Source organism: Muntiacus reevesi, chromosome 5 (assembly GCF_963930625.1).
Source record: "Muntiacus reevesi chromosome 5, mMunRee1.1, whole genome shotgun sequence".
Lineage (NCBI taxonomy): Eukaryota > Metazoa > Chordata > Mammalia > Artiodactyla > Cervidae > Muntiacus > Muntiacus reevesi.
This window is the reverse complement of record NC_089253.1, coordinates 120965094-120991864: the sequence shown is the minus strand read 5'-3', so window position 1 is coordinate 120991864 and position 26771 is coordinate 120965094. Positions and strand designations below refer to the sequence as shown.

The 26771-nt window shown below is 41.6% G+C and overlaps 1 protein-coding gene across 1 annotated transcript in view; it reads right to left on the bottom strand.

The window, feature by feature from the left end:
- CRB1 (crumbs cell polarity complex component 1) overlaps positions 1–26771 on the bottom strand; it is a 161715-nt gene that overhangs the window by 89538 nt on the left and 45406 nt on the right. The window contains exon 6 of the mRNA XM_065937181.1: positions 24774–24956. Coding sequence (XP_065793253.1) covers positions 24774–24956 — 183 coding nt within the window. The remainder of the gene's footprint in view (positions 1–24773; positions 24957–26771) is intronic.

The following is a 26771-nucleotide window of genomic DNA, read 5'->3' as shown; positions in this document are numbered from 1 at the left end:
TAAGAGATACAAGGATGCCCTTTTCTGCCAGATAAATCTAGCTACTTAAGTGAAAGACCACAGCTGGATGGCTGCCCCAAGAAATAGTAGGAAAGTGGGTTAAGAGAAGAAATATAGGGTCTTATTAACATCTCAAGGGTGACTGAGACAGCAAGAGATAATGAATGGTACTGGACTTTGGCCAGGTCAATGGTGCTAAAACTCTTTCAAAGAAATAGATAAATTTGAGACCCTGGCCTTCGTTTAACCTCCCATCCAAAAAATGATTCTCCTTTGCCAAAACTTTTGATGATATTCCAGAATATTTGTTTAATAGGTAACTGGAAAGGAATGCTGTCTTCAGTTTAATCACTTTAGGCTCAGCAGAACCCAGGTGTGAAGTAGAGAATTAGACAGCTTCTATCTTTATTTGTGTTTTTCTTCCTACTTACTAAATCACTGAAACAAAGTAACATGCTAAAACATTTAAATCACAAAATGAAGTAGCCACATATGGAAGAATATTAAAGAAACAAAGTTCTACATCATGAAAAGATGCAGAAAAAAATGAAATCTTAATTCTATTGCTGTCTGTTGGGTGCAGAGTTATAGAAAGAAAAAGTTTTACAGTCATCATCTAGACAACATCTTTGTGTTAAAATAAAATTATGTTAGTTTCAATAAAAAGGGATATAAAAATTTCACTATGCACCAGAACTGGCCCAAAGAATGGGGTTAGATATAAATTATCAAATGAAACTTATTCTTTTGAAACTTATTCTAACCTCTAGTAAGATGTCACTGTTCTTAATTTATAATAAAATATTCTATAAATATGGGAAACAAAAATCCCATCCTACTATTCTATGAAATTGAAAAGTCATTTTAAAGGGTATTCTAAATATCATCTTTATTATTAGAAAATGGAATTCCATGGTGCACCTTTGTGCCTTGTGCTACTGCTATGATACTGATCATTAGTTCATCTTTACATACATTTTTAGAGTTAGAAAGAATCAAAGAAGTCATCCAGTTCAATCAACCACTCAATGCAGGATCTCATCCTTTCCACCCAGGAGAAATTCCAAAATCCCACAGACCGTTTCTTCTTCCTGAGATGCTTGTGCCATTTGTAAGAGTTTTAATAGCTTGAAAGTCAGTCCTTTGATTGAACTGAATTTTGCCTGTGTTGCTACCTATGCTGATTCTAGCTGCCTCTTTCAAAAGAAAGTAGCATATATTTAATCATTATCTTGAGCTGGATTCTGGGTACATGAGTATGCTCCCTTTATAACAAATTTATGAAGCTATAAATGTGTGACATGCGCACTTTTCTGCAGGTATGTTACGTGTGTGTTAGTCAATCAGTCGTGTCCAACTCTTTGTGACCCCACAGACTGTAGCCCGCCAGGCTTCTCTGTCCGTGGAATTCTCCAGGCAAGAATACTGGAGTGGATTGCCATTCCCTTCTCCAGAGGAAGTTCCCAACCCAGGGACTGAACCCTGGTCTCCTGCCTCACAGGCAGATTCATTACCATTTGAGCTACAGGGAAGTCTGTATGTTATACAGCGAAGCATGTATGTTATACTTTGATAAAATGTTTACAAGATGCAAAAACAAAAAAAGGAAGAGGAATAATGATATCTGGATTAGTGTGGTTCTTTAGGAGAAGGTAAACTACAATTTTTGGAGGGAGGCTTCTGAAGAAAACCCATGAAGAAGAGAATTTCTACGTGTGTGTGTGTGTGTGTGTGTGTGTGTGTGGCTATAGCAGCAGGGTATCTGTGGCATCTATGAAATGTTTCATTCAGACTTTCCTTGTCAGGGTCAGACCACCACAAGAGGAATTGAAAATGAGCCTGAAATAGTTTCATTACACAACTTCATCTCAGAGGCATTAAAGGTGAGTCTAGTTCCTCTTCTGTCAAGCAAGGTTGACGGAGTTTTGGATTAGGGAATCCATCATATAAATTTTAATGAATTTATTAAGAATGATTAAAGTAAGAGAGAAAAAGAGAGCAAAAGAAAGACAGAGAGAGAGCGAGATTAACGATGAAGAAAGATGGGAGTAAACCAGGCTAACCCATACCATAAAACAGCTATGAAGGCTGTTGAGAAAGAGGAACAGAACTGGAGGCATCAGGCTCCACGATTTCAAACCATCCGACGAAGTTACAGTCATCAAAACGAATGGTTCCGGCACAGAAACAGACACATCAGTCAGTGGGGCAGGATAGAGGCCTAGAAACAAACGCACACATTTACGGTAGATTAACCAGAGGAGGCAAGAATGTACCAGGAGAAAAGACAACCTCTTCCATAAATTGTGTTGGGAAATTGAACAGCTAATCAAACTGGACCACTTTCTCATACCATACCCAAGAGTAAACTCAAAATGGATTAAAAATGTAAATGTAAGGCCTGGAACCATAAAGCTAGAAGAAAACACTGGGAGTAAACTCCTTGACATCGGCCTTATCGACCTTAGAAATATTTTTGGTGATATGTCTCCTCAAGCAAAGGTAACAAAAGCAAAAATAAATAAGTGGAACTACATCTAAATAAAAAACTTTTCACAGCAAAGAAACCATCAACTAAATGAAGAGGCAACTACTGATAGGGAAAAGATCTTTGCAAATAATATATGACAAGGTATTAATATCCAAAATATACAAAGAACTCACACCACTGAACATCAAAACATAATAAAAAATAGGAAGAAGATCTGAAAAGACATTTTTCTAAAGAGACACAGATGGCCTAAAGGCACAAGAAAAGATGATCAACATCACTAACCATCAGGGAAATGCAAATCAAATCCAAACTGAGATATCACCCAAACCTGTCAGAATGGCTATCATCAAAAAGAAAACAAATAACAGGGTTGGTGACGATGCGGAGAAAAGGGAATTCTCCCGAGATGTTGGTGCAACCACTATGGAAAATAGTGTGGAGGTTGCTCAAAAAATCTACCCAGCAAAACTGTAGTTCTGGGTACTTTTCCAAAAAGCTCCTCAAAACACTACTTCAAAAAGATATATGCACCGCTCTGTTCATAGCAACACTATTTACAATAATAGCTAAGAAATGGAAGCAACCCCAGTGTCCATCGACTGATGAATAGAAAAAGAAGATTTGTAATTTACAAAGAACTATTATTCAGCCATAAAAATGACATTTTAATGGCATTTTAAGACATTTGTGACAACGCGGATGAATCTAGAGGGTATTATGCTAAGAAGAATAAGTCAGAGAAAGACAAATACTGCATGATCTCATTTATTAGTGGAATCTAAAAAACAAAACAAAAACAGACTCATAGATACAGAGAACAAATGCATGACCACCAAAAAAAAGAAGGCAAGGTAGGGGGTGCTTGAGGGCTGGGCAAAATATGTGAAGGGCATTAAGAAGTACAAATCTCTAGTTATATAATAAATAAATCACAGGGATATAAATACAGCATAAGTAATATGGTCAATAATTACTTTGTGGGGGGACAGATGGTTACCAGAGTTATGATGGTGGTCATTTCATAATGTACGCAACAGTCAAATCATTAAGTAGTATGCCTCAAATCAACATAATATTGTACATAATATTGTACACCAATTTCAATAAAAAGGTGAAATACATACATTTCAATAAAAAGATGGTATAATTTTAAAAAACAGCTATGTAACTACTTGGAAAAATTTGGTTAATAAACTGATCTTGCTCTAAAGTGTAAATACAATTTAAATAAAACCTGAATTTGTGGAGAGTTGGCAATTTTGTTTGGATAGGTTTAAGAAATTTTAAACAATGGGTATCATCTGCATGATTGTATGATACTTGGAAAGGATTAAAGGCTTCATGTATCAGAAAGGGCCTACCCATACATGACTTTACCCTCTCCTCTTTCCCTTCTCCCACAGTTAGGAAGATAAATTAGGAAACTCAAATTGGAAAAAACAACTGCAATATTGTGTTAGTTCAGGTGTACAACAAAGTGATTCAGTTATACATATACTGAAAATTATCTGTAAATCTTCAAATTACTGATAAGAAGTTGGAACTGAGGAACTTACAGATAGGATGTTAAGATGTTAGAGTCTCCTGAAAAGTAAAGATCAATAAAAAATAAATAGAACACATTTTTCAAATTAAGAAATGTCAACTGACCTGGGACATTTAATTTATCAAAATTGGCCTAGACCATATTTGGGACAAGAATTGTGAGTTTCAATGAATTATATTTAACCTAGAAGAATGAAAGACTCTTCCTAAGATTCCTTAATGCTTTTAGCTGCCAAGGGCAAAACTTCCCCTGACATGGGGTTGATAAACTAACTATACATGCCCCTGAGTCCTGAGATTTGGCTGAAGCTTCAGTTGAGGGATTTCAGCATTTTTATATTCAACACTGGGCCTCCTATTATGGGTAGGCACTGGGCTAGGTGGGCGTCCCAGCTGGTGGTAGTGGTAGAGAACCTGGCTGCCAATGCAGGAGATGCAAGAGATGCAAGTTCGGTCCCTGGGTTGGGAAGATCCCCTGGAGGAGGAAATGGCAACCCTCGCCAGTATTCTTGCCTGGAGAATCCCGTAGACAGAGGAGCCTGCTGGGCTTCGGTCCATAGGGTCACAAAGAGCTGGACACGACTGAAGTGACTGAGCACACACAGACTCACTGTACTAGGTTCCGGGCTCCGGTAATCAACAAGATATTCACAGTGTCTTTCACGGTGGACGATTCTAGTCATGGCTGGGAGTGGAAAAGGAAAAAATAAACAGAAGAGGGTGTGCACACGTGCTTATAGTCAGACAGCAATAAACAAGATGAAGAAATTAAGGTAAGGAAATAGAGTATGTATATGTATGTGAAGATCCCCTGGAGAAGGGACAGGCTACCCACTCCAGTATTCTGGCCTAGAGAATTCCATGGACTGTAGAGTCCACGGTGTTATGGAGTCAGACACGCCTGAGCGACATGCACTTTCACTTTTCACTTTCATATGCATGTGTTGGGACAGAGAGAGAGGAGCATCTTATTTAGGGAGGTCCAGAAACATGTCTCTGGGGAAATGACATTTGAACAAAGATCTTAAAGAGGTAAGTGCAGAGCTATGCAGAGACTTAGACTCTTTCAGGGAAAGGTAAAGGAAAGGCAGAGACTCCAAGGTGTGAATGAGTTTGGCCTAATCAAATAACATCAAGAACCCAGTGTAGCCATTAAAACGTGTGAGTGGATGATTTTTGTGATCAGGTGGACATTAAAAGTTTTAGGGGGATCTGATTTAGGGATTTAAGGAAGAAGCACCCAAAAAAGCCAGAAGACTGGTACAGCGGTCAAAGTGAGACACGTTAAGTGTCTCGGGGAAGCACAGGAACAGTAGAGATGAGAAGACTTGGTCATGCTTGGAATACATTTTGAAAGAGAAACCTACAAAACTTGTAGATGAACTGGATGTAAGATTAAAGAAAGAGAAAAATCAAATATGACTTTTAAACTTTTGGCCAAACTGGGTGAATATGTTATTAACATCATTGAGATGGAGAAGGAAGAGTATCTTTGTTATTATCATTCTGGTGGTTACTTGTTGGGTTTGCTTTAGTTTTTTTTTTTTTTTTTTTTAATTTTGGAATTCATGAAGAGGGGAAACTAAAAGGTTTCATTTGGGATATACTATCTTTAAAAATCATTTTAATTATCTAAGTGAAAAAGTTAAAGGAAGATTATGAGTCTGAGCAAGAGATAAAATTTTGACAACATATACATCTATATAAAATTTAAAGTCAAGAAAGTACGTGAAATTTCCTAGAGAGTGAGTATGAATGGAAAAAAGATATCTAAAGACAGTCTTAGAGATTAGAAAATAGAGGACATGCTAGCAATAGAAAGGCAGTGAGCAGGAAGAAAAGGTGACAGATGTTAAGAAAAGAAATTATATCCAGGAGATGAAAGAGAGCAGCCATAAAATGGTACCGAGAAGTCAAGCAAGATGAGGACTAAACACTAAGCTTTGACTTGGCAAAATGGTTGATTTGGCAAAACTGTTGATGAGGAAGTTTCCTCTGAAGCAATAGGAACAGTCTGATTGGACACAGTTAACAGGTAGTGAGAAAGTAGATTAAGAGTAGACATCTCTTTGGAGAAGGCCAATAGAGAGATGTGGGGTGATACCTGGAGGGGGTTAGGTATTCTGGAGACTACTTCTTTCCCAGATGCAGGACAGTCAAGTTGATGATGATTTAGAATAGAATGGACACCAGTGTGGTGAAGGAAATGGCAACCCACTCCAGTATTCTTGCCTGGAGAATCCCAGGGACAGAGGAGCCTGGTGGGCAGCCGTCTATGGGGTCGCACAGAGTCGGACACGACGGAAGCGACTTAGCAGCAGCAGCAGGACATCAGTGATGTAAAATTTAGAAGAAATAATTGCTAACGGCAAGTCCCTGAGTCACTGAGGAGGAACAGGATGTGACATACGGGTGGAAGGCCTTGAGTGGGAACACTGTAATGGGGGCGGGGGGCGGTATGGCAAACATGGGCAGATGCTGGGAATGGTGAGTTGAGAGTAACAGGCAGAGATTCAGTCTGCCCTGGGGACTGTGCATCACTGTACATTCTTGATGGGTAGACCAAGAATGCAGGACGCAAGCATTCTTCTCCTGGGCCAATACTTAGGGTTGGGTTTTGCAGCAAGCAGCTTTGAAGAATGAGATTACATCTCCCTTTAGCACAAAAATCAGCCTGGCTTACTGCTGGTGGTGTGGGTCTCCTGCTTCCCCATCTCACTCGCCAGCCCACACCATCCTTCCTAAGATTGAGCAGCAGGGGTAGCATTGAAAGAAACAGCCCTGGTGGGTGCCAGCTCTCTCTTGGGCGGGAGGAGAAGGGGTGTCGTCCTGGGAACAGAGCAACAAGCACCACAGCTCCAGCTAAGAGGCAACGTGTCTGCTGCTGGGTCAAGAAGAACTGGAAGCCGACACAGATTCTGTCAACAGTGAGGGCCTGGCTATTTCTTACAGGGTTTCAGATAGATCAAAATGGTATAGGTTGGTTTGGGTGAGTCACAAACCGTCACATGAAACTGAAATCGAATGGTGCGAAACCGCATTGGCTGGTGAGGATCTGCTGTCTCCCTCCGTCCCATGACCTCAGCTCCCTGAAGGACAAACGCCCCCACCCACACAGGACCAGGAGTCACCATGTCACCCAGAGGGGAGCTGCTCTTGCCTGGTGAGTCCCCTTTGACAGGGCAGAGCACAGAGGGCAGAAACGAAGGGGCCTCCTGGTCCAGCGGCTCAGCAGCCATCAGGAGAGCCTGGGGAGGAAGGAACTCTGACGCTTGGACTGCATCCCTGGGGTGAGGACCCAGGCGGGTGAAGAGGTCTCCGGCAACCCTCCCCGCTCTGCCTCAAGAGCAAACCTGCCCCTGCCCAGCCTGCCTGCCCTCCCAGTTGGGGCCTGTGTGGTTTTTCGGTGGCTGTTACTTTAACTTCTAGCTCACCATGGCTTCCCTGGTAGCTCAGCTGGTAAAGAATCCTGCAATGCAGGAGACCCTGGTTCAACTCCTGGGTCGGGAAGATCCGTTGGAGGAGGGATAGGCTACCCAGGCCAGTATTCTTGGGCTTCTCTGGTAGCTCAGCTGGTAAAGAATCATCCGCAATGTGGGAGACCTGGGTTCGATTCCTGGGTTGGGAAGATTCCCTGGAGAAGGGAAAGGCTACCCACTCCAGTATTCTGGCCTGGAGAATTCCATGGACTGTAAGGTCCACGGGGTTGCAAAGAGTCGGACACGATTGAGTGACTTCCACTTTCACTTTCATCATGGGTTACAGTCCTTAGTCTGTGTTCCCGAGATAAAAAGGGCATCCGAACTTGATGCGTGGAGTCTGGATGGGGGCAGTGGGAGAGGATCAAGTGAGCTTATGGGAGGGGCCTCTGGGCTGAATCAGAGCACAGCTGCAGTTTCCACATCGGTACAGATGATGGAAGTAATGGGGTCTAGGCCTGCACCTCCCCAGGCCAGAAGTGTCAGAGGGACTTCTCCCACTTAGGATCTGCCACACACATCGTCGCCTCCTGGCTGGTGCAACAGAAGCAAGGCAGAGTCTGAGGAGGAGAAAGGTACGGGAGCTTTAGATGCTGCGGACTGTTGCACCTGCCTGACGCAGTTACACTCCTCTGAAAACAGACGCACGCAAAGGCAGCTACTAATTCCTGTTGTAACCAGCTGTGCCTAAGTCATAGCAGCCTGCCACACTCAGACACAGCAAACTTATTTTTGAATGGTCAATCTGAACTTCAACACTGACACGGGGAAGACAACCAGCCTTGGCGGGCCAATGGGAAGCGTGTATTCAAGATCACGTTCTGATTTGTTCTTAGCAGCATTTTGGTTTTACATGAAAATGTGGCGGGTGTGGGTTTCCCAGGGGATGCTGGTGGTAAAGAGGCCGCCTGCTTCCGCAGGACACATAAGAGATGTGCGTTCAGTCCCTGGGTCCGGAAGTTCCCCTGGGGGAGGGCATGGCAACCCACTCCAGTATTCTTGCCTGGAGAGTCCCATGGACAGAGGAGCCTGGCAGGCTACAGTCCATGCAGTCGCAAAGAGTCGGACAGGACTGAAGTGACTGAGCACACACGCATGCACGTGGCAGGTATCCACTTGGGGGGAAACACTTTATTTCCCTTTCAACTACTGACAGTCATTTCCTAGGCAGGTTGATAAGAAGTCCAGGGGTCCCCAAGGAGAGGGGTCTGGAATTCTCAAGGAGGAAGAAAGGGCAAACTTTCTTGTCCCTCTACGTTCCTTAGGATTATATGACAATAATGTACCCTGTTGAGGACAGTCTCTGGAAAGAACCTTCTGGCTAATCCTGTTGTCTCAAGGTGTAAACTATGGGAGTGGGTCTAGTGAGGTCTTCACAACCTCCAGACATTCTTCTGATTCACTGTAATAACTAGTTAGAGAGTATATAACTCCATTGCTGACACTAGCAAGGGGGTACTCTTCCTGCCCCCTTCTGATGCCTATGTCAGAAGCTTTCTCTATCTCCTTTATACTTTAATAAAACTTTATTACACAAAGCTCTGAGCGATCAAGCCTTGTCTCTGGCCCCGGATTGAATTCTTCTCCTCCGGAGGCCAAGAATCCCAGTGTCTTTGCGTGGTTCAGCAACACCTTTCACTACCTTGACTGTAACTGCTTACTCAGTGGGGCCCTCCACCCACAGAGACTAGGGTCCTCTGACACTTGGGCCCGATGGTGTTTCTGGGAAAGCATCGGTCATCCGGTCCCAGCAACTCCAGAAGGCTGACTGAGGAATGGACTCGTCAGCACAGTGGCCTCAATGGGAGCTGGTCCTCCTTGCCTTAGACAATCAATATCCTAAGGACCAGGCATTTTGTTTTTATTACTACCTCTTTGGCTATAGTTAATGATCTGCCACGTGGAAGACCACAGGCTGGCCAGTTGTAGATGCTCCTATTTAGGGCCTTGAATCATGGAAAGAAATTTCCACCACCAATCAGACAGCTTGGTCCAATCACACAGATCACCAAGAGAAGGGCCCACATTGTCTAATGAGACTGAATCAAAATGCTCATCAAGCCTGAACCACTCAGATCACTGTCACCACTGTCTGGATCCAGTCTCACACCAAACGAAACAATAGATCAACCTCCATGGAAGATGCGACTGTGAGCTAGAAGGACCACAGCATGCCAGAGTCACTCCTGCCAAAATAGGGCCAGTGGTTCTGCTGTGAAGGAGACCACATTTCACAGAGGAGCATCTTCCCTGTCTCCTCCTACAAAACTGACCACTGGCTCTCCGACCCTCCTTGGGAATTGATGTTGGGACCTTGTCACTTAGACATCTTCAGGTTACATTGTAGCTGTTCCAGTCTGGTCAGCTGACTCTTGTTTTCATCTTTCCAGAACATCTGCAATCTGACAGAAGCATTTTTTTTTTTTTTTTTTTTTTTGGTAGAGGCACCCAACAAGGAACAGCTAGTCAAGGTCAACAATGGACATTCTACACTTCTTCATTCTCTGATAAGGCTGCTCACACCATTGAGAAGTGGTATAGACTTTTTAAAAGTTTCACTGACATTATTTAAGTTACAGGTATAGAGCATAGTGATTCACAATATTTAAGGGCTATGCTCCCTTTTTAGTTGTTATAAAACATTGGTTTTATTCCCTGTGTTGTAAATATATCCTTGTACCTTATTTTATACCTAATAGTTTGACCTATTCATCCCCTATCCCAATATTTCCCCTTCTGTCTCCCCACTGGTAACCACTCCTCTGTTCTCTGTATCTGTGAGTCTCTTTCTTTTCTGTTATATTCATTAGTTTGCTGTATTTTATAGATTCCACATATAAGTGAATCCATACAATATCTGCCTGTCTCTGACTTATTTCACTTAGCGTAACACCCTCCAAGTCCATCCATGTCTCTACAGATGGCAAAATTTCATTCTTCTTTCAAAGCTGAGTAGTATTCCATTGTGTGTGAGTGTGTTGATCCATTCATCTGTGTTGATGGATACTTAGGTTGCTTCCATATCTTGGCAATTATGAACAATGCTGCTATAAACATTGGGGTGCACATATCTTTTCAAGTTAGACTTTCTGTCTTTTTTTCAGATATATGCCCAGGAGTGTAACTGCAAACCAACCCCCAATGATTTCTGACTCTAGCTCCATCACCTCTTCCTCGTCCACATGCCTTATTAAGGCAGTTTGGGCATGAAAAGATTAATCCCTAAGCTACCTCTTGGGTAATGATCAAGATGAAGAGGTGAGGTGTTCTATAAACCTAGCTTGAAAATTCATGATTGTACCCTTACCATTAATGGACCTGAAGCTCCTTTCTTTCCCCTAATGACCAGCTTGTTTTGTACCCACTCTGAGTGGAGCTCCCCCACCCCGAAGGAGAGACCAAGGGAATCAAACTGAATTCTGATTCTTTTATTTAAATAACATTGTCCTAAATCATAATGATAATGATGCTTGGTTGAAAATACTGCCCACAAATTCCTCCTACAGTAGTAGCCTGCTTGGACCATGTTGAAAAGTATAATGGACCTCTGCAGATTTTTTTAAATGACCTTTTCCTATTTATATCTGACCCCATTCCCTGCAAGGAGATCAAACCTGTTGATCCTAAAGGAAATCAGTGCTGAATATTCATTGGAAGGACTGATGCTGAAGCTGAAGCTCCAAAACTTTGGCCACCTGATGCGAAGAGCTGACTCATTGAAAAAGACCGTGATGCTGGAAATGATTGAAGGCAGGAGGAGAAGGGGACGACAGAGGATGAGATGTTTGGAGGGTATCACCGACTCAATGAACATGAGTTTGAGTAAACTCTGGGAGTTGGGGACGGACAGGGAGGCCGGGCGTGCTGCAGACCGTGGGGTCGCAGAGAGTTGGACACGACTGAGTGAGTGAACTTTACTGAGCTGAACTGAACCACTCCCTGAAAGATGTGGTATGTAGATGGCTGGAGACAAGGTAGAGTGACAGCTCCCGGGGAGACACTCCAGTCTTGGGGCCATGGAGGGAGAACCACCACCCCAGCATCTGAGGACTGAACACTTCAGACCCCAGGAGGTTCAGGGCGGGGGCGCCTCTGAGCTCTTTCTGCTTGTCCCTTGAACTCAGTGCCACCAGCTGGCCAGACAATCCTGTGGTCTAGGCTAATCTAGCAGCAGATGCAGTTGACAATTTAACTTGCTACTGGGTTTGTCATCCCTGTCCGCATGCTATAAAACTAGAAAAACTCCTTGGACACAGCCAGCTGGTCCTAAACTATTCTGCATGCCTGACACCGCCAACGGCAGCTCCTGAACCCACCCCCTTTCAACCTTGGATCTGTACAAAGGCATGCATGCACACGTGCTTGGTCATGGCCGACTCTTTGCAACCTTGCGGACTGTAGCCCGTCAGACTCCTCTGTCCATGGAATTCTCCCGGCAAAGATACTGGAGTGGGTTGCCATTTCCTCCTCCAGGGGATCTTCTTGACTCTGGGATTGAATCTGCGTCTCCTATGTCTCCTCTATTGTTGGGTAGGGTCTTTACCACTCAGTCACCAGGGAAGGCCCCCCCTACAACCTTGTTTTGATCTTAATGACAAAAATTCACATGCCTCTCCTGATGCTCAAGAAGCTCTGGTCTGCCCTATACAGCAGTTGAGGCTGAAACTATTTAGTGATGCTCTGCAATGTACCAGTTAGCCAAACCATTGTAGCAATGATCTAAATCAAGTTTAACAACAAATTCCAGACTGGAGCAAACTGTGGTCCTTGATATTATGTATTTGTATGTGGGAGAATGTCTGTCCTTTGGGGGCAAGTGTTGTTTATCTATTGCCCCTGTAAAAACATCAAAGATCTGCAGGTCAGTCTAAACTCCTTGTGTGTGTCACTGACTGGCTTTGGATTACATCTTGACTGAAATAAGACCACTGATGACCTTGGGATTCATTCCCAGTTTGCTGAGTTCAGGACTTTGAAGAGTGGAATTGAAGTCAATACTGAAAATTGACCTCATCCTGTTTCCCAGAGTCCTGATGATAATATCCTTAACCAAATGCTAAATAAGGGAAATGGATCAGATTTGACCCGTCAGATTAATCAAGTTGGCTAGTGGAGTGGCATATTCAGCCGAAACTTTGCACTTACCCTTGAAAGTGTCGGACCGTGGGATGGATTCCTGGGCCCTGTGCATCCCTGCAGTCCCTTGCTAGGAATGGCAAGAATGAAAGGCTCTGACTGCCCTTCACCCAGGCCATTTCTCAGGATTTGATGGCAGGAAGCAACTCTGAGAATGAAGCCATGTAAAATCTCCCTCTAGGACAAAGAACAGGCTTCACACTGCTTGCTATAGAAACAGTGAATCGTCAACTCAGTGTTCCTCATTTGCATCTGTGTAACTCTCACCTGGGCCCACAGTGTGTCCCCCCCACAAGGCCTGAGTGCAAGAGAAAACAGTGTAAACCTACTGTCCATGCTGACTATTGTATGGGCCTTTCCCCCCTTACTCAAAAGTCTTCTGTCTTCTGCCAGCATCCACGAAGCCGTCACAGGCTAAATTATGAACTAACTTGCAAGTAGGATAAAATCAAATCTCAGATCCAACAATAGATTTAGTGGAGGGAAGATGAGGTGGTTCTTCTCTGACTGAAATCAGAAACCTGATAATCAATGGAGGATAACAACGAGGGAGGGGTTAACAGAAGTTTGAAGAAAGAGAAAGTATAAAAAGGTCATCTTGGGAAGCAGAACTCTGAAAGGAGTATTGTCTAAGGGCTAGGAGTCTCCTTGAAATTTGCAGTCATAAATTTAAAGCGATATTCATGAGTTAAGTGTTTGAGCTGTGAGTTTTTCTCCAGCCACACTCAAATTGCTTATAGGAGTGGAGAAGATGAAGTGTGAAGTTTAATCACACATGTACTTTTGCCAGGTAAGTACAATGGAGAGAGAGACAGGATCAGGGGAGCTGAGGTTACACGCAAGGAAATAGTTGTAGTATTAGACCAAGAAGTCTTAGCTGAGACAGAAGGTGAGGCAATGAGTCGAAATTGGTTGGAACAATTGACAAGGTGCAGTGAAAAAGTGTTGGCATGTAAATGAACTGGAAAAGTGGAGGCTGTGGTCAGAGAACAGAAGAATGGAAAGTGAGGTTTTCCATGAGTTATTGGTGACAGTAGGGTCTAGATCATGACCAAAGAAGTAGATGGAAGTATCCAGGTAGCAGTCAGAGTCATTTGGAAACAAGGAGGTTGAATGACTGGGAAATGATGCTTACAGCGGTTTTCTATACAGGTGTCTTCAAGAATGAGGAAAGGAGTGAGTGAGATAGTAAACTCTTCAATGGCTGATGGCAAGGTACAGAGGATGGGCGGGAAACCACAATGAGGAGAGGCCGCATGAAGGTGGCGTCATCCTGTATTGCAGGCAGATTCCTCACTGTCTGAGACATCAGACCAGCCCGTATATGAAGACACATCTTTCAAATGAGTGGGGTTTTGAATGAAGAAGAGGAGCAATTGCCTAGATGTAGAAATAAAGTGGAAAGGATGTTGCATTGACTTTGGCGACCAGTCAAATATGGGATTTTGGAGAAGAATAAAAAACCACCACCATTTGCAAGGACTGCAGAAAAAAAGCATTCTGAGAATATAGCTAGATTGTAACTAAAGCATGTAGGTGAAAGAAATGTTTGAAAAAGAGGTAATGGAGGGAGGTTGCTGAGTCATATGGTAGCTCTATTTCAAGTTTTTTGAGGAGCTTCCATACTGTTGTCCACAATGGCAGGACCAGTTTATATCCCCACCAACAGCGTAGAAGGGTTCTCTTCTCTCCATACCCTGTCCGCATTTACTGGTTGTAGCCTTTTGATAATGGACATTCTGACCATGTGAGGTGATACCTCACTGTAGTTTGGATTTGCATTTCTCTAATAATTAGCGAAGCTGTACAACTTCTCATTGCTTTTTAGCCTTTTAGTATATGCTTTAGTTTTTTAGTATGGCTTCTTTGGAAAAATCTCTGTTTAGATCTTCAGCTCATTTTTGGATTGGGTTCTTTATTTGTTTGATTGTTTTAATATTGAGCTTCATAAACTCAATATACAATATGAGTTTGCGTATTTTGGAGATTAATCCCTTATCTGTTGCTTCATTTGTAAATATTTTCTCCCATTCTGAGAGCTGCCTTGATGTTTTGTTTATGGTTTCCTTTGCTGTGTAAAATCTTTTAAGTTTAGTTAGATGCCTTTTATTTTTGTTTTTATTTTCATTATTCTAAGGGACAGTTCAAAAAAGATATTTCTATGATTTATGTCAAAGAGTGTTGCCTATATTTTCCTCTATGAGTTTTGTAGTATCTGGCCTTACATTTAGATCTTCAGTCCATTTTGAGTTTATCTTTGTGTGTGGTGTTAGGGAGTGTTCATTCTTTTCCATGTAGCTGTCCAGTTCCCAGCACCACTTACTGAAGAGGCTGTCTTTTCTCCACTGTATGTTCCAGCCTCCTTTGTAATAGACGGGGTGGCCATAGTTGCATGGACTTTAATCCTGTTCCATCAGTTTCTGTTTTTGTGCCAGCACCCTGCTGTTTTTATTACTGCAGCTCTGTAGGGTAGTCTGAAGTCAGGGCCTGATTCCTCCAACTCCGTTTCTCCTTCTCAGCATCTCTTTGGCTACTTATGGCCTTCTGTGTTTCCATGCAAATTGTAAAATTTCTTGTTCTCATTCTGTGAAAAATGCCATTGGTAGTTTGATAGGGATTGCACTGAATCTATAGATTGCTTTGGGTAGCAGAGCCATTTTCACAATGTTGACTCTTCCAGTCTAAGAACAGGGTATGTCTTTCCATTTGTTTGTGTCATCTTTTATTTCTTTCATAAGTACCTCACAATTTTCTGAGTACCGGTCTTTTGCCTCCTTCGACAGGTTTATTCCTAAGCATTTTATTCTTTTTGACATGATGGCAATTCTCTTTCCGATCTTTTATTGTTGGTTTATAGGAATGCAAGAAATTTGTGTGTATTAATTTTGTATCCTGCAACTTTACCAAATTCATTGATGATCTCTAGTAGTTTTCTAGTAGCATCCTTAGGGTTTTCTATGTATAGAATCATGTCATCTGCAAACAGTAACAGTTTTACAGGGCATATATCTGGAGAAAACCATTATTAAAAAGATGCATGGACCCCAATGTTAACTAAAACACTATTACAGTAGCCCAGACATGGAAGCAACCTAGATGTCCATTAACAGAGCAGTGGATAAAGCAGATGTGGTTCATATATACAACGGAATGTTATTCAACCACAAAAACGAACAAAATACTGCTTGTTGCAGCCACATGGATGGACTTAAAGATTGTCATACTTAGTGAAGTCAGACAGAGAAAGACAAAAATCATATGATATCACTTATATGTGGAATCTAAAACAAGATACAAGTAAACTTTTCTACAATACAGAAATAGAGTTACAGATGTAGAAAACCAACTTTTGGTTACTGGGGGATGGGGGAGGAGGCAGAGAGGGATAAATTGGAAGACTGGGGTGTGAATGTATATAATATATAAAACAGATAACTAATCAGAACCTATTGTATAGCACAGGGAACTCTACTCAATACTCTGAAACAGCTTATATGTAAAAGAATCTAAAAAAGAAAAGATCATATGTATAATTGATTCACTTTGCTGGACAGCTGAAACTAACTCAACACTGTAAATCAAAACTATATTGCAAACAAAAATTTTTTTTAAATGAACAGCAACAAAAAAGAAAGAAACAGATGCATAGACATAGAAATCAAGCTTATGATTATCAAAGGGGAAAGGGGTCAAGGAGAGATAAATGAGAAATTTGGGATTATCAGATACAAAACTGCTATCCATAAAATAAATAAGCAGCAGATTTACTATAAAGCACAGGGAGCTATATTTAATGTCTTATAATAACCTCTAATGGAAAATAATCTGAAATATGTGTGTGTGTATAGGTACACGCACACATATATATACATGCCAGAATCACTTTGCTGTACACTTGAAACTAACACAACGTTGTAAATCAATTATACTACAATAAAAAAATAAAGAAGAGGCTAAGGAGAGTGATAATGGAGTTTATAATAAATGTTGAGACCTTTAGTATATAGTAGGCAGATCAGAAAAGGATGGGAAATCAGGTAAAATTAGGCAACGTACAGAGCATTTTGGCATCAGAGACCCGGGCTTGCCTGGCCTGAATGAAAACACCTGGGGTGCTGGGTGCCTGTGAGTGCCAAGATAAGTGTACTTGCAAGTCATGGTGAGGAACTTTAAACAAACTTATAACCAACTCTGACTCCAGCCTTTCCAAGAATACTTGCTCAATGACTGAGTAGGGAGAGGTGGTAAGTGGCTACTGTGGAAGGAGGGCTGGGTTTCACCAAGAGCAGGTGTAACAGAACTTTTTACTCCAAAGAGAGACCTAACTCCTTAGTAAATTTGTTGATCTAAGGTTTTAATGCCCTCCTGAGGCCCGGGACCTGAGCTGCTCAGGGCTGGAGTAAAGCTGCAGACAAATGCGTGTGTGTCCATGGTGAGGGAGGGGCATGTGATGGAGGAAAAGGTGCTTCTCAAGTATCTTCTGGGTGACCCTATAGAGACAGACTCTCGACACAGAACACAGCAGTGGCCTTTGGTGAAAGAGCTGTCATCTTTGAGGAAGTCAGGTGGAGGTCACTGATGCTGCTCTTTCTGAACATTGCTGTTGATGTCCAGTTGCTCAGTCGTGTCTGACTCTCTGAGACCCCAGGGACGGCAGCCCGCCAGGCCTCCCTGTCTATCACCATCTCCCCAAGTTTGCTCAAACTCATGTCCACTGAGCCGATGATGCCAGTCACCCACATCATCCTCTGTCGCCCCCTTCTCCTCTGAAGATTAGCATGTTTAAAGAAACTCTGGATGAACCTGAGCAACAGGGAATGAATGGATTGGGGTTCCAGATGGCTGTCCCCATCAGTGGCAATCCGGCCGCTGCCAGGCCGTGTGCAGGCATGGTGTGGACTCCCATCAGCCCAGCTCCTGGTATCTTCATCCGCTTCTAGCTCTTGCCTCTAACAACACCTGGCTATTATTGGGGAGTGTTACTTCCCTTATAGGTCTTATAAGTGGTGGTGGCCCACATCTCTCACACAAAAATAGAATCCAAGTCGCACCAGGGGAATGACAAGAATTATGGAGAATTTAATTATGAACTTCAAGGTGAAGGATTTGCCATGGTTTTATTCTTCTGTTTTAGAAAACTTTTCTTTTCCTAAGACATGTTGGCCAGAATACTTGGAGAAGTGACATCTATCTGCTGATTATATATTTGAGAGCTTTCTTTAGCTTGTTTCACGTTAAGTCAACAAAATAATGCTAACCTAATAAAGCAGCCCAGGGCTTCCCAGGTGGCTCACTGGTAAAGAATCCGCCCACAAGTGCAGGAGGCACAGGTTCGACCCCTGGGTGGGGAAGGTCATCTGGAGAAGAAAATGGCAATCTATTCCAGTATTCTCGCCTGGGAAATCCCATGGACCAGGAGCCTGGCAGGCTACAAAGTCCATGGGGTCACAAAAGAACTGGACACAACTGAATGACTATACAACAACAATAAAGCAATCAAGCCACAACCCGAGAAGCTGATATTATCTATCTCTGTCTTGAGGGTCTCACAGATGCAGCCATCTTTGTATCTGGCCTGAATTTGACCTTCCACATCATGACCGTTAATTTCCCCTACAAGATATCTTCATAGAGAGTAGGTGCTAAGCATAATGAAGATGATTTTCAAAATCAGTTGATATGTAAGGTGGTGACACGCCTTTCCTAACTGTTAGAGCTGAGACAGCTAAATCAAAGTAGTACATGCAAAAATGTGCTCACACGTGTACTATGAAGGGTTTTGTTTAGAGATGTTAAAATTCACAGTAAAAGCAAAGGTGAATGAATTGGATGAATCTATTGAAAATATTAATAAACACTTTATTAAGTAAATAAGGATGAGAGCAAACTTTGCTCTTCTAGGGTTACAGCTTTACATGTACATCTAATATCTGTTCAAGTTATTTAGGACTTAAAGTCTCAAACTTAGAATTATTAATAAGGGGACAAGTGCACCTCTAAGAACAGCGGGCCTGAAACAACAAAGGAACGGACTCTGTGGATGATTTCTCTATGCAGGAGTGGCTGATGGCCCCGTGTGCTTGCTTCATCGCTTCATGAATACAGGAAGCTCTCCGTGTTACGTGTTCAGCCCTGTGTGTCTATTTTAGTGGGGTTTGGGTAGAATGACAGGATTTAACTTCTAAGGAGACGTGGACACTTCATTTTTAGCAACGCTGTGCTGGAGGCGGCCAAGCCCGGTCATGTGCGGCCCCACGTGCAGCCACTCTGCCAGGTGGCTCCCATCGGGGTGCTCACTGTTGGGAACCCCGCTACTTCTGCCTGAGGTTTGGAGCCAGGACTTCGCAGGGTTCCCTGCTGCACGGCTCAGCTCTTCCCATGCACAGAGCAGATGGGTGGCAGCAGCAGAAGAGCCCCACCTCGGAGGCAGCAACGAAGCATTCCAGAGATCAGCGATGGTGCTGCTCTTCATTGGAGGAAACGCTAATTGGAGGTGGTGAGTGAGAGTTAGTGCTGAAAATTGGACCTGGCTTATGAGTCGTTGGGAAACTTGTTAGAGGTTTTATCACCACATTTTGATAAACAGAAACAAAATGTTCACATTAAAAACATGAGTCAATTGTTTCCAATTTAGCTTAGAACAGGATGCTTCAAGGGTAAGCACAGGGGTCATGACATCCTTTCTTAATGTTTAGAAGTAATGCGGTCGTTTGTATTAAAATACTACCAAGTCATCTGGATTCTTGGAATTTCCACTAAATTCTATCTGACATAAGTAGCAGACACAGGTCCTCTTTCCTGATTTCTCTGGCTGTACCTTTTTATGGTTTCACTGTGGTGGTTACTGTAATGTCTTATATTCTTGTGCATCTTTTTCCTCCTGCTCTTTCACTTTCTTTTGGGAAGAGACCATGTATTTTCATCATTATATCCCTAGAACTGTGTCCAGTACCCCCAAGTCAAAAGTTAAAAGAGGACAGAAAGAAGCAGCCAACATTCCTTCTAGTAGCGGTCAAGGATGGTCATACAAAATAAAGATAATTTATAGTTTTGGACTGAACTGAACAGTATTTTTCAACTACAGGCCTTCCCCAGTTATAGATTTATTTAGTTTACCATTAAAATTATCTATGTGGGTTTAAGTAAACAGACTTTAAATCAAGTCTTTATCCACCATTCTCATTACAAGTTGAGCATTGCAGCTATAGGCACAAAATGGCTATGGTGGTATGTGAGGAAATTTTGCCAAAGAATATGTTTAATGATTTTGAGATAATTAGAGAAGAGTAAAAATTCTGCCTGCAATGCAGGAGGTCCAGGTTCAATCCCTGGGTCGGGAAGATTTCCTGGAAAAGGGGATAGCTACCTACTCCAGTATTCTTGTCTGGAGGATCTCAGGGATAGAGAGGAGCCTGGCAGATTATAGGTTATGGTTGCAAAGAGTCGGACCTGACTGAATCGGACCCATGTCTTCTCTATTTCCCCTTTTCCATGGCTTGGAGCTCTCTTTATTTCTGTCTTTCTGGGTACCGTCTTCTTGGAACCTCAGTTAATTTCTACTCTGACATATTTCACTTTTATATTATAGAAAGTTAGAAATTACATTAAGTATGCAACCATGACTATTTTCAATATGGAACGTAACTGTACATGGAGTAAACAGCAAGAGAGACATCTTTAATTATAATTTTAAAACTGGAAAAGCTTGTAGCTATATTTAACAACTATAATGGTTTCTTTGAATGGAGGTCTGTCATTAAATGTATTAGTCACAATTGCATTTTTCATGATGATGGAAATTTATCTTAGTCTAACAAGTGATAGAACTGCAACTGTGCATAGCTTGCAAGAAGTAAACTGTCATTTATATCATCAGCAGAGATCAGTGGGGGCCCAAGCGGCACCAGATGTACCAAGCCGACCAAAACGCCACAACCCTGAAATCTAACTGGGCGCTGGGCCTGCAGAGCCCACAGAAGTAGACTATGACCTGTTGTCAAGACGAAAAAGCTGACTGCCTGGTAAAATTTTTAAAACTCAAATAAGACTGATAGTTTCCTAACACAATGTCCAAAATATCCTAGATACAACTGAGAAATCACCCATCACATCAAGAATCAGAAAAACTACAACTTGAGTGAGAAAAGAAAGTGAACTGATGTCATCAACTCAATCTGAGCTGAATCATATCGTGAAACTGTCTGACAAAGATTTAAAGTAACCATCATAAAATGATTTAGTAAGCAATTACAAATTCTCTTGAGTAAAAGGAAAAATAGACAATATCAGCAAAGAATTAGATTATAAAATATGGAAATTATAAAACTGGAAAATAAAATAGAAGAAATGATCAATTCTCTGGATGGGCACAACAGTGGAGAGAAGATGAAAGAGAATAAAATCTGTGAATCTGGGGGACAGATCAATAAAATTTACCCATTCTAAAGTAAAAAGAGGGAAAAATTAACAGAACTCAGGAATCTGTGGAAAAATAGGAAAAGACACAAAGCTTACATTATCAGAGTTGCAGGAGAAGAAAAAGAGACTAGGGCTGAAAGAGCAATAAAAAAAAACTTGGGTAAAGACATCCTAAATTTGACAAAAGACATAAATCCACAGATTTGAAAAGTTGAGTGAATTTCAAATTGGAAAAAAATAGACACAGAGACATATTCACAAACAAAATTCTGAAAACTAAAGATAGAGTTGAAGGTGTTATCACTCCATAATTTTTCTCTGAAAGGAGTCAGAGAAAGGATGCGCTACCTACAGGGGACCATCAATTTCAATGAGAGTGGATTTCTTACTTGAAAATATAGAGTGCAGAAGGCAGAGATGTGTATTTTTTCAAATGCTTAAAGAAAAGAATTGTCAATCATGAATTCTATATTCAACAAACCATCCTTCAGGAATAAATGGTCAATAAAGACCTTCTCAGATAAACAAAAACTAAAAGGATTGTCACTAGCACACCAACTCTTAAAGAAAAGCTAAAGAAAGTTCTTTAAGCAGAAAGGAACTAGTAGCATAAGAATCTTGCGGCAAAAGGCAGAAAGAAAGAACAGTGGAGAGGGCAGGTAAACAGAACACCCTTCTTTTCATAAACATTCTAAATTATATGTAATGACTAAAATAAGAATTAGAATACCATCTTATCCTCAAGACAATGATACTTTAAAGTGGGGAAGATAAAGGGACCTAAGTGGAAAAAGAGTTTTCCTGTGCTTCACCCAAAATTGTAAGATGTTAATACCAATAGGCTATGAGTTACATGTATACACTATAATACGCAGAACAGCCATACTGTATATATGAAAAATACACATCTAAAAATACTAGAACTAAATCAAGATGAAAACCTTAAAAAATGGTCAAGTACCCCATAGAAAGGTAAGAAAAGAGAAACAAAGAAATCAAACAGAAAACAAATAATAAAATGGCACAGCTTACCCCAACCACATCAATAATTACTTACAGGTTGAAAGTCTAAATATATCAATTAAAAAGCAGAGGTTGACAAAACAATTTTTAAAAAGCATGATGCAATAATGTTTTATTATGACATTTAAAAGAAACTCACTTCAAATTAAACGACAAGAGAATTGAAAGCATAAGGATGGAAAAAGACATACTGTGTAAACATTAATAGTTTTAAAAGGCAGGAGCATGATTGTTCATGTAGAAAATATGCAAGAACTGACAAAAAATATCCTAGAACTAATAAATGATTATAGCACAGTATCTGAGCACAAGGTTAATATATAAAAGTCAAAAGTCAATTACTTTCCTACCTAACAGCAGTGAACACATGGAATTTGAAATTAACAACACAGTACCATTTATAGTGGCACTCCCAAAATGAAATACTTAGGTATAAGCCTAATAAAATATGTATAAGATACATTTAACAAATTACGTATAAGCTTGATATGAGTCAGCCTACAAAGGGGCTTCCCAGGTGGCTCAGTGGTAAAGAATCCTCCTACCAATGCAGGCGAGGCGAGTTCCATCCCTAGGTGGGGAAGATCCCCTGGAGAAGGAAATGGCAACCCACTCCAGTGTTCTTGCCTGGGAAATCTCACGGACAGAGAAGCCTGGCGGGCTACAGTCTGTGGGATTGCAAAGAGTCAGACAGGACTGAGTGAGCAAACACGCATGTGACCCTGAATCTCCATCTGAAGGACGACTGATTCTGAGAACCCTCTTTGGAAGTCACATGAGTGGAAAATGAGCAATTTCATGAAGCCATACTTGGGGCAGCCCAGGACGTCTTAACTCATGTAGTCATTCCCAGCTGCTCCTCAGAAATCAAGGCCAGCACACTTTCCTGGGGTATGTTATTGCCTCTTTTGTTCAGATCTGCAGATACATCGGTCAGCCATGTTCTTTCCTCTGATGAGGCAACGTTAGCAGTGGCCTCTGACTTTGACAGAATCTCCTCTTTATAACCTTAAACCCAAGAAAAACATTTATCACTCCCTTACCTTGTTTCAAGAGGAACTTACAATGGTTAACAAAATCACTTACACTATACCACGATCATACAATTCAGAAAATGCAAGAAAAAAATACATGAAAAAAATATAAGAAACAGACAGGAAATTTAACACTGGAAATTACCAGTTTAAATTTAAACAGGAAATTTAAATAATCCCAGGGGTGGGGTAAATACAGAAATGTATTATCAGAAAAACCTATATGCTTGTAGAACTGACTTTTACCTATAAGATTTCCAGCATCTTACGTTGTTGGGAACTGTGATGTATTGCAAGATTTATTTCATGCTTTTTTTCATTTATCGAGATTTATTTGCACACTTTTACTAAGGGGAAAAGCATGCAAGCTAGAAGCTATTCAGGAAGAACTATACTTCTCCTGACGTTGAACCTGGCGAGACTTTTCTCCCATGTGTTTTCACAGAGGGGACAGTGAATCAGGACATTCTCTACAGCAACTTTATAGCAAACACTGCCAAGAATCAAAGGTCATTACACATAAAAACTGAGACATTAAAAGAAAAGGAACACTAAGGGTAAATAGACCCATCCCCTTTTTTTCTTATTCCTTATTTACTTTTCTCAGAAATCCCCAACAGCAGCTGACATTTTGCCCTCAGATATCATTGGATCTATGAAGAGAGAAATAAGGTAGAGATCTAGGTTGTGATTAGTTTTCTCAGTGGTATCTATGCAACTGCAGGTAATTGCTGTTCATCATCAAATACAGGACTGTCGCCAAACTTCAGAAAAGTTTCAGAAATGGGAACAGACACAAACACAATGGTTCATGCAAAGTTCCACTGGGTTTAGAGTAAGAATATTGTAGGGCTTCCCTGGTGGCTCAGTGGTAAGGAATCCACCTGCAATGTAGAATACTGTAGAATAAGACAGAGCCCTTTAAATTTGACATGGGGAACAACTTTCGCTAGAGAATAGTTGATTACTTGAGACTAGATCATTGTTTTCAGTGTAAATATAAAGACGCTAAATTTTTAAGCAAATTTGAACATAAAATGTAACATCACTATAAAATTTAATGACACAAAAATTCTAAAATTTTCTGTCTCTAAGGTGAAGAACTTGAGTTGGCTTCTAATTCCCCAGGATAAAGTATACAAGTATCTCCCCTTTCCTATGACTCTTCTACCCCTGTTTTTAACATTTTCCTCATGATTTGAGGGGAGAAGGCAATGGCACCCCACTCCAGTACTCTTGCCTGGAAAATCCCATGGACGGAGGAGCCTGGTAGGTTGCGGTCCATGGGGTCGTGAAGAGTCAGACACGACTGAGCGACTTCACTTTCCCTTTTCACTTTCACGCATTGGAGAAGCAAATGGCAGCCCACTCCAGTGTTCTTGCCTGGAGAATCCCAGGGACGGGGAGCCTGGTGGGCTGCCGTCTATGAGGTCGCACAGAGTCGGACACGACTCAAGCGACTTAGCAGCAGCAGCAGGAGCAGCATGATTTGAGGAAGCACGATAGGTGAAACGAGGTATTTTCCAGGCCCACAAGGGGGACTCTTTGCACCAGGGCACAGAGGTTACACAGCACCGCTCTCTGGGTGAATGCATGATCTGCCGGCAAATGCTAGAAAGTCGTCTCCCCAGCGCTGGGCCTTACCTGTGAGTCCGGGTGGACAGATGCAGACGTAACCGGAGGCTCCAGGGCGGCCGGATGCAGACAGCAGCTGGGCCAGGCGCTCACGCCCTGTCTCCGAGGACAGCTCCACACACTGCCCGCCACCCTGGCAGGGGCCACTCCTGCATCCGTCGAGGTCGGTTTCACACTGGACGCCCGTGTAACCTGCAGGATAAATGGCCAGAGAGACTGTGGGCTCAGAGCTCCTCAACCACGGAGCACGTGCCTGACCGGAGGCTGGGCAGCACCTGGTACCAGGTAACGGGTGCTGGGCCCCCCTCGGGGAGCCGGCAAGGGGATCTGATAAAGGGGCTTCCGTAAACCCAAGAGCAACAGTGGCATCACTTCCATGGTACCACCCGACACTTAACAAATACGGATGAACAAGGGGCTTCAGGATCATCTTGACTTAACCTCAAGTTTTAACTAAACTCCAATTCTTCAAACATTCCAACTGTTTGAATGTTAAGCAAGAAAAAAAATGATATATTTTTCCAGGGTATACATGTAAAGTCAGCAGACTGCAGGTGGGCGCTAGTGGTAAAGAACTCGCCTGCCAATACAGGAGATGTAAAAGGCGTGGGTTCAATCCCTGGGTCAGGAAGATCCCCTGGAGGAGGAGATGGCAACCCACTCTAGTGTTCTTGCCTGGAGAATCCCATGGACAGAGGAGCCTGGCAGGCTACGGTCCACAGCGTTACAAAGAGTCAGACAGGACTGAAGCGACTTAGCACAAACACACACTCAGGAGAAAGCACATAGCCAAGCCTAAATTCTTCTCTTAAACCTCGAAGCAGAGGGAAATGATTTCCTTACACACAGTGAGACAGAAGAAAAAACTATTTTGTATTTGAATGGATTTAGCTGGGTCATTTTGCTAGGGACAAGAATAAAAACAATAAAACATGAATGATTTAGTATTTTATAAAATATTTGGATATTAAATAAAAAAGAAAGTCCCTGCCAGAACTAATTTCTGTGGTTTTACTGACATATGCACCTGTTAAAACTATATATGTGTCTATTTATCATGTGTGTTAATGTAACTGGAATTGTACTGACTGCATGCATCCTTAGTACAGCCTGGTTTCCTTACTCCCTTGCACAATCTATCCATGTTAGAAATATAGAGCTCACTCATAATTTTTAACTATTGCCAAGTATTCCATAACATAGATGCACATAATTTGACCATTCCATTCCCTTAGGGGGTTTATATACATTTTTGCTATTACAATATTGCATTGAATAACATCATATATGTGGGTTGTGCAAATGTCTGAGTGCAACACTGGGGTCTATGCTAGGAGTGGGATTTCTGGGTTATAGGTTACGGGCATTTCAAATTTTAATAGATGCTGGTAACGACCTCTAGAGAAACTGTAGAGGTTGTTACATGTCTCCTGGCACAGGATAAGAGTATGTTTGGTCCAGACCCTTGGCAACACTTGCCACACCAAGCAAAAATGTTTACCAGTTGGCGAGATAAAAAATCATACCTTATCATTGTTTGTTTTATATTTTCCCCAGATATTATTGAATTTAATATTTTTTGAAATTTTTTTATCATTTCATATCTTTTTCCACTAGGTTGTTTTTCTTACCGATTTTGACTATTTACATACTATGTGTAGTGCTAGTCCAAAAATGTAAATTTAGTAAGATGCTAATATAATGCTGAGGAGTGTGTCCAGGATCACACCAGCTGTTTTGTGAGACGATGAAAGAGATGTATGAAGTTCTATAGGAACACAATCTGACTTATAATACAAATGACTTCGCCTACAGATCTTTGTAATGTCACTTAACTGCTGAGAAATATGTTTTTAAAATAAAATTTACAATCCAAAGTGGTAAAGGTTACAAATCAAATCATGGTCCTTATTTACTTTGAAACCATTCAATGGCTTTACTTTTCGCACATAATAAAGTTCAAAATCCTTAACCTGACCAGCCCCTTATTACCTGACCCCATTCCCA